General features: G+C 50.2%; 1 protein-coding gene across 1 annotated transcript; it reads right to left on the bottom strand.

Annotated features, from left to right (window-relative positions):
- Positions 1-588: 588 nt before the first annotated feature.
- LOC110552596 (CAMPATH-1 antigen-like) lies at positions 589-2,238 on the bottom strand. The gene is made up of 2 exons (XM_021644066.2): positions 2,080-2,238; positions 589-1,013 (listed from the first exon to the last, which is right to left on the bottom strand). Exons 1-2 carry the CDS (start codon positions 2,128-2,130, stop codon positions 777-779), a joined length of 288 nt encoding a protein of 95 aa, XP_021499741.1. The 5' UTR covers positions 2,131-2,238; the 3' UTR covers positions 589-776.
- Positions 2,239-9,116: the final 6,878 nt, after the last annotated feature.

The raw sequence follows: 9,116 nt of genomic DNA, 5'->3' as shown, positions 1-9,116 counted from the left end.
TCCCCAAGCCCAGGCAGGGAGAGTGGCTAGAGGAGCTGTTTGTCCCTCCCGCCTTCTCTGGCCGTGGGTGTGGGTGCTAACACTTGCCCCCTCATCGTCTGGCCTGTGATAGAAGGTATGTGGACTTGAGGCCTGTGAGCCGCGCTTCTGTGAGCCCTGCCGGACACGGGTGCTTCTGGTCTACAGTTCTCCAGCTGAGAATTTTGTGAGAGTAAGATAGAGCCAGGTGATCCGCGATTTCCCCAAATCTGCTATTGTGATGACACCTAGGTTGTGGGGTGAGAGACTGCCTGCGCCTGGGGCGTCTAGGGCCTGAGAGGTGAAGGTGGCACTGGGTTCATCACTCGCAAATACTCAGGCCCAAGGGAAGCAGCGGCGGGGATGGGGGGACCGGTTTCCCGTCCCTTGTCTCTGCAGGATGACTCTAAGGGTGTGCTCTGTACACAGGGGAACTTTGAGATGGGTAGCCTCGGGGGAGTGCCTTGGCGTCACCTTCTGAGCACACGGCCACAGACAGCTCCTGAGGCTGCCACACACGTGTGGCTCCAGGGGTCAGTGATGACGAGCGACCACTCGTGAGGCCCCACCTAAGCATAAGTATAACTTTATTGAGCCCCAGCTGGGTGCACCGTCCATCAGTACCTCCCAATTTTGGCCATTGGCTGTGAACTTTTAACTTCTCAAGATTCTCTGGATCTTCCCGAGGACTGGGTTGGGATGTCTCTCGATACTGATGGTGGCAGCTGTTTTAGGAGCGTAGGGCTGTCACCTTCCCCTCAGCTGAGGTAGAAGAGGCACATTAAGGTGTTGGCAAAGAAGAAGAAATTGTAGGCGCCCACATCGGTAATGGATGCCGCCCCGCTCTTTGAGGGTTTCGAGGTGGCTTTGGTTGTGGGGGCTTTGGTTGTGGGGGCTTTGGTTGTGGGGGCTTTGGCTGTGCCGCCTTTGACGGTGGTGGCGGCGTTGGCCATGGCCTCGACAGTAGCATTAGTTCCCAAGATTTCTGTTTGGATCTGCAAGAGAAGTGCGGAGCGTGGGAGGATTCGAACCTCCTGTTAAGGGCTTGTTTTCCTTTGCTCCTTTCCACAGCTCTCAGCCTTCAAAAAGCTTCTGCCATAGGCCCTGCTGGGAGGGATGTTTGGCTTCCCGCCTCGTCACAGGCAGTGATAAAGCCATCTTTGTCCTTGTTGCTTCTCCCCAACCCTACAGAAAACTTCCTGTCACTCTTCAGGCCACCGGACCCTCCAGCTTTGAGGGAAACAGACAGAAACCCCGTCCCTTGACCTTACGAACCTGAGGAAGGGCTTCCTCTCCCAGAGCCTCAGTTTCCTTGTCTCCTAAGTGTCAGGGAGGGTCCATGATGGTTGGGAGAAGCAGGGCTGAATGAAAAGTTCCCTGGCAGAGTGTGTGTGTGTGGGGGGGGGGGGGGCAGGGTAGAAATGCCAAGTGGCAGGTTGTCCTTGATGCTTGACCGAGCGAGCCGTAAGTGAAGCTGTGAAGCTGCTCCTGACGGGAACCAGACTAGTTTTGGCGGTTATCAACATGCCTTTGATGCTCGGTCAAGATGTTCTTGATTGATAACTTAATGGCTCCATTCCCTGTATTAATCAGGTCCCTCTGGGCACACAAGTGCCCCGAAGGCTGCCTCCCGGAGTGGCGGCTGATTTAGAAAGTGAACGGCAGACCTCCACCTCTGCGTCCCACGTGCCCAGCCTTCACTCTAGCAGGGGCAGGGGACCCTCCGCCACCTATGGCAGTCTAGTAGACATTTCTTCCCTCCTCTCAGAAGGGCCATCATCTCTGTAGCTCTCCTCAGCAGGGCTACTGCTTCATGTACCTGACAGTCTGTGAGGTTTCCCCACATGGGAACACTGGCTTCTCCCAGGGTGGCCTGAGAGGAATGGAAACCCAGATATATTGGCCCTCCTAAATCCCTGGTCTCCGGTTGGTGACCATCTATTTCTGTTCCTGTGGCAGAGGGCTGGGTCCCCCAGATACCTGCATTTCCTCCCCCAACCCAGCCCAGTCCATCATTGGAGGGCCAGTGGTGACTGCAGGGGCTCTGAAGATTGTCCTTACCTGAACAACAATCAGGAGACTGATGGTGAGGAGGAGGAGGAAGGAGTTCATCCTGGATCTCTCTGGGCTCTGCAGCAGCTTTGAGAGAGGAGCTGGGGCAATCTGCAGGCCTCTTTGAACTTGGCTGCTTTTGAACTAGGAGGCCCAGCAGATAGGGGAGGAGGGGGGAGGAAGGAGGGCCTCAGGGGCGGGGAAGAGAGCTTCCTTCTTTCAAACCTGGGGGTGGATGAAACTAGCCTGGAGGTTCCAAGACCTGATAGATGAATTCTGAGTTCTCAGAAGCATAGGCAGGGCATGAGAGGCAACAAGAGGGTAATTGCAGGATGTTTTCTAGGCTTGGAACCATATGTCCTGGGCAGGGTCAGGCCTGAGGCTGAATCTCTGAGTCTTTAACATGCCTCCAAACCTAAAAAAAAAAAAGAAAAAGAAAAAGAAAAAGTGTGGGAGGACCAAATAACAATGATAATCCTTATTTTCAAGCATTTGAGACATGGTCTACACTCTGGCTGGGTTTAAATTCAGGATCCTTGTGTCTCTGCCTCTAAATGCTGAAACTGCAAACCTGTATCATCCTGTTGGCTGATAACTTATTTTAAGGACCCTGACTGCTCTTCCAGAGGACCCAGGTTCAATTCTCCACACCCACATAGGAGCTCACAATCATCTGTTAACTCCAGTTCCAGAGTATCTGACACACACACACAGACATACATGCAGGCAAAAAAAATCAATGCAGATCAAATAGAAATCATTTAGACAGAGCCAGTAATCCTGGTGTAGCAGTAAGTGCCTTTAGTACCAGCTCTTAGGTGGCAGCATTGGGTGGACCTCTGAGTTTGAAGCCAGCCTGGTCTCCATAGTGGATTTCAAGTTTCAAGACAGTCAGAACTACCTGGTAAGATTCTGTCTCAATAACAAAAAGAACTCCTTCATATTGATAGTGCCCAACTCTAGCAACTATTCTATGAACGGCAGATGTGTTTTGTTTTAAAGAATGAGTTCCTGGGATAGAGAGATGGCTCAGCCGTTAAAAGCACTGTCTGCTCTGTCCTGAGTTTAATTCCCAGCAACCACATGGTGACTCACAACCATCTATACTGGGATCTGACGCCCCCTTCTGGCAGGCAGGTGTACATGCAGATAGAGCACTCACATACATAAAATAAATAAAATTAAAAAAAGAAATGAGCTCTGTAATCCCAGAACTCAGGAGGATCAGGACAGCCACAGATAGATGGGGACTTTGAGGCCAGCCTGTGCTACCTAGGACTCTGTCTGAAAACATACAGACATGCCAAAGAAGAGACAAGAGGAGGGAACCAAGAGCAGGGCGGATGTAGGATTCATAAGAAAAATGATGGATGCTGCCATTAGTTCTGTGAAGGGTCAGGGCCATTTAGATTCAGGAAAAATCTCGAGATTTGATTCATTTTGGGTCAGGCCCTATTTCCTCTGGGCCTTAGGCTCTTTATCTCAAGTGGATTATTTTTGAATAAATATTTGAAAAAATAATTCTTTAAAAAAATGTGTGTGGGTGTGCATGCAGGGGTGTCCCACCTGCATGTACATGCATGTACCGGGTGCGTGCTGGTCCCTGTGAAGGCCAGAAGAGAACATTAGATGCCCTGGAATTGGAGTTACAGTGGTTGTAGATGAGGGCACTCGAACTCGGATCCTTTGCAAAGGCAGCAAGTGCTCTTAACTGCTGAGCCCTCTCTCTAACCCCTCCCTGAGGTCTCTGAAGACCTCAGATTTTGGATCTGAGTGAAGAAAGTAGGAGCTGAGTAATTCATAGCAGTCTAGGCGGGGTTGAGGAGGACAAGTAGGCAAGCCTAGCCCAGCACCCAGGAATTAGACTGAGGCAGCTATGGCTCTCCCTGTGGGCAGGGCTATGGGAAAGTCCCCTAAACAGTTTGGATAGTGCCTAACTTACACATTTAAAAAACAAAACAAAACAAATACTGTGGTCTCAGTGATAACTGGGCAATAATTATCCCCACTTGACTGATGAAGAAAAGTTCAAGTTCATAACTGATGGAGTCATGTGAACTTAAGCCCAGGTCTTTCTGAAGTCACGGCCAGCCACTTCAGGGCTGCTCTGAAACGCACTGGATTAGTCTTTGTTGTCGTTGTTGTTTTGTTTTCTCTTTAATGTGGTGTTGGGGATCGAACTCAGGGCGTCACACAAGCTAGACAAGTAGTCTCCAGCCCCTGATTAAATCTTGACTCCCTGCCCTGCTTCCTTGGCTCTGCAGCACAGCTCCTGCCCCTCACCCATGCTCCCTGGCTTACTCTATTTTACTTACACGCCAGATGGTAAAGGGGATTTCCCTGGTCTTCCTTTACATGTTTCAGGGCCTTGGTTACAAGTCAAGGTAAAACCTGAGTGGGCCTTACAGGCCTTGATCTCCTGAGATAAAGCTGAGAGGGAAAAAGAAGTGAGAGTCAAGCCTAGGGGGAGAAAGGGAGGAAGTGGAGGGGGGAGGGCCACGCCAAACAGCACCCTTCCCGTTGCTCTTTCACTCTGGGTCCCTCAGCTCGCCTGCTGTGCCTGGGAGAGCTGCCTGGCAGCCAGGGAAGCAGCAGGTGGCCAGCAGCAGGAGATGGGAGGCCAATGCTGAAGCCCAAGACCGCCCTGCTGAAAACTGGACAGTTGTCTTCCCTTTTAAGAAGCTAGAAGGAGTGAGCCCTAGGTCTGGCCACGAGGTAGTTACTCCCTGCTGGGAACATTTGAGATGGCTTAAACTTCTCTTTCTCGCTTAAAAACAAAACAAAAACAAAACAAACAAACAAAAAACAAAAAAACAAAAAACAGGGGACAGGACGGGACGGGACACATGTTGTCCAGAAGAAGACATCAGATCCCTTGGACCTGGAGCTACAGACAATTGTGAGTGAGCCTCCAGAAATGGGAGCTGGCATCCCACCCAGGCCCTCTAGAAGAGCAGCAAGCACTTTTAAGCACGGGGCCATCTCTCTAGCCTGATTGCAAACTTTTTTAAAGCATCAGTGTGAGGCACCATCATGCCACTGCGTTTGTGTGGAGGTCGGAGGGCCACGTTCAGGAGTTGGTTTGTTCCTTCTACAGTGTGGGTCCTGGGGATTGAACTTGGGCAATTGGCCTTGGCAGCAGGCGCCTTTGCCCGTCCAATCATTTTACTAACCCCTTAAGCTTGTTCTATTTTCCCCCTCCCCCGAAACCACACACTGAGCATGTGTTCCACCACTGACCTACACTCCAAGTGAGAAAGGATTATCTTGCTGCTGGGCAGTGGTGGCACACACCTTAATCCCAGCACTCGGGGAGGCAGAGGCAGGCAGATCTCTGTGAGTTTGAGGCCAGCCTGGTCTACAGAGTGAGTTCCAGGACAGCCAGGTCTACACAGAGAAACCCTGGCTCAAGAAAGAAAGAAAAAAAAAGAAAGAAAGAAAATTATTATCTTGCACCTCACCCCCCACCTGCAAAGTTCCCTTTTCAGATCATGAGATATGAGGTACAAGGTTGGTGTGTGTGTGTGTGTGTGTGTGTGTGTGTAGTCTGGTAGGACATGAGGGTTCTGGGAACATCTTTAAAGGTCATGAGGGCTTGGACATTAAGACGTGTGCTGTCTGTCCATACCCCGGAAAAGAAGTAGGGCTTCAAACCTTTGCCTCTCTTGGCCTCTGAGCAGCTACATTCTGTCTTGACAGCATCTGTGTTGACAGAAACCTGGTTGCCAAGCTGAGAGGGCTCTAGAGAAAGCCCCATTTGACAGATGGGAAAACTGAGGGCAAGGCAGAGGCGGTCCTAGAACTACAGGCTAGACCTTCCGATGGCTGTGCTCTGTTGGACACTTCCTTTAGGTCTGATTCCTGAGCCTTGAGAAAACAGGAGAGTCTGTCCTTATGGCCCCCGCCTCTCCTCCTTTTTCTCGGGGATGGAGACCAAATTCCTCAGTTTCTGGCCAAGCCCCCACCCTCAGCCTTCTTCCTCATCGGGTAACGTCTTCTACCATCCTGTGCACACCACTTCCTACCTGGCCCTTACCCACACTTGCCTGGCCTTGCCCCAGCTGCCTCAGCCTCTCTGACAACAGGCGTTTCCTCTGCCTTAACCCAGTATTCACACCCAAAGCCCCTCCCCAGAGAAACTTTCCACTTCCTCTGTGAAACTCCCTCCAGGATGGAGGCGGTCCTCCACACTCAAGAGCTTCTCGGGCCACTCTGAAGATGACTGTGTCTCCTGAGCTGGGGGGTAGCTTGGTAGAGTACTTCCCTTCAGGCCCCAAGACTTGGTTTTCATGGCCAACAGCTATAAATCCAGGTGTGGCGGTGCACCCCTGTAATCCCAGCACTCTGGAGGAGTAGAGGTTTAAGATCATCCTTGGCTCCAGAGTGAGTCTGAGACATAAGATGCATCAACAGACAACAGACAACAAAAGATGGCGCCTTCTTCTGTGATCTGGTCTAGAATTTGTCACCCAGCAGAGGGTACAACGTAGGACCAACAGATGTCTGGGACCAGTGAAGGAATGAGTGAAGGTTGAGGTGTCTGGTTAGCACTGCTGAGCATTGGCACTGGTTGGTCTGGTTACTATGGGCACTCTCTGGCTCTATTCCGAGGGGTTACCTCAGAAAAGAATGAAGGGGCCGGAAGAGGAGGGGCCTGCACTGGGCTGCTTTGATCCTAAAAGTATTTGTCTCTTATGGAAGAGATGCCTAAGAAACTGGACAGAGTTACGCAGTGGTGGCACGCACAGGAAGCCTTTAATTCTAGCACTCAGAGGCAAAGGCAGGCAGATCTCTGAGTTGGAGGCCAGCCTGGTCTACAGAGCGAGTTCCAGGACAGCCAGGGCTACACAGAGAAACCCTGTCTCCAAAACCAAACCAAACCAAGACAAAATAACAAACAAACAAACAAAAGAGCAGATTTTTCTGTACACTTAGGGACAAAAAAGAGAAAAAGTATAGTTCAGGACCCCTTAAGAAAGAGGCTCTAGGCCAGGCTTGATGGCACATGCCTGTTATCCCAGCACTCTGAGGCAGAGGCAGGTGGATGTCTGTGAGGTTGAGGCCAGCCTAGTCTACAAAACAAGTTCAGGACAGCCAGGACTGTTATACAGAGAAACCCTGTCTCGAAAACAAACAAACAAACAAACAAAAGAACCCACCACCACCCAACTCCCTAAAAGCTCCCTGACTTGGCTTTTGGGTGGCAGGATGACAGGAAACAATAGCGCAACCCCCATCAGGATTGAAGACAGTATGACAACAAATGTGGCCACAAAATGTGGCAGAAGCAACAGAGATGAGAGTTTCATTAAAGGATCTAGATAATGGAATTATCAACATGACTTCCCGAAACTGCACCTGGAATATTCAAAGGCATGTAAGATAAGATAGCTGGAAATTAGAGAAAAGAACCAAATGCAAATTCCAGAACTGAGAAACACAGTATTAGAAGAGAAGAGCAGTGGGCGGGGTTAACCTCTGATTGGATACAACTGAAGAGATAATTAGTGAAGTGAAAGGCAGATCATAAGGAAATTATGTTTCTCAGGTGCCTGCTCTGTGCCTCTTTCTGTTTTTGTTTTGTTTTTGTTTTTGTTTAGGCTCTGGGGATACAGCAGTGAACAGAAAGATATGGTCTCAGAATGCAGCCAGTCCTGATGAGAACTGATAGGCTAGGGTCAGATGGAAGGGGAGGAGGACCACCCCTATCAGGGGAGGGGTAAGGAAGGAGAAGAGGGAGGGAGGATGTAATTGGGAGGAGAAGAGAGAGGGGACTGCAGCTGGGCTACAAAGTGAATAAACTAATTAATAAAAAGGAAAATAAACGAACAAGCCAAAAAAAAAAAAAGTCTCTACTCATAAGGTTTAAATGGGGGAAGACAAAAAAAGACTGGCAATTTCAAGTTCCAATAAATATTGAGGAAGTCAAGATGGGAGAAGAGAGGCATGGAGAAAGGGCATCTGTGTGAGTGGTCAGGACAGGGTCACAGGAAGTGTTAATGTTGAGAGTTAGAGGAGACTGTATAGACACACACCTCAGATTGCTACCCACCCCCCTCATTTCACAGTATTCTCTCTCCTCTCCCAGACCCTCTCCTCTTCCTCCAACCCTTGTTTGAGACAGGGTCTTACTAGGTAGTCCAGGCTGCCCCTAAAGTTGTGCTCCTCTGCTTCTGTCCCCTGAACGCTGGGATTACAGGCATGTGACATCAGGCCGTGGAGCAGAACTGCACAACGTTCCTTGATAACAGTCCCCGGGGCCTAGCGCGGGCCCACGGAGAACAAGTGCTCATCATGTGCTTGTTCCTTGATGACCTGGGATAAAGCAGGGCAGGGGAAGGAATGGCAGAGTTGCAGCCCACGCTGCAGTGTGGCCATGTGATCTGCTCTAAGGTTTTCATTTTCACTGAGTGAGGCATGATTTAATAGCGCCGTAGAGCACTGAAGGCAATTTTGTTGCTGCTGTATTTGAGACGGTATCTCACTCCGGTAGTGCAGACTAGCCTGGAACTCACCATGTAGCCAAGGCTGGCCTCAAACTTCTATCAAAGTAAACCATCCATTCATCCATCATCTCAGCCCAGCCCGGCTGAGAGAGCTAAATTTTATTCTTAGGGACTCCATGGGCTTGGAAGACTGACTCTCTTTGTTCTTTCCCTGCCTGAGCTGCCAGCGCGCAGGACACTGCTTAGCCCCAAAGGAACCATAACCTGCTAAGCATCTTTCAGGATGTCATTACATAAAAGTCAAGTAGATTCTGTCTACTCAAGAACAGAAACTGCAATACTGGGTGGGGAAGGAGGCGGCCGGTGGAGCCTCATCCCAGAGGTAAAGAGGGAGTCCTGTGTCCTGTGGGAGTTATGCAGATCTGTCTCCAAGGCCTCCTAGCGCTGGAGGCTCATTTGAGGCAGGGGACCCCAGGAAGATTTCCAGGGTCTCTGAGATGGTACATTGAGCGACAAGGGCTGGGAATGTAACTCTGAGGACAGCTTAGCAGAGTTCGCAACCGTCCGCAACCCGTCAATACGGTTCCTCATATTGTAGCG

The sequence above is a fragment of the Meriones unguiculatus genome, chromosome 3, assembly GCF_030254825.1.
Source record: "Meriones unguiculatus strain TT.TT164.6M chromosome 3, Bangor_MerUng_6.1, whole genome shotgun sequence".
Taxonomy (NCBI): Eukaryota; Metazoa; Chordata; class Mammalia; order Rodentia; family Muridae; genus Meriones; species Meriones unguiculatus.
This window is presented reverse-complemented; position numbering and strand designations above follow the sequence as displayed.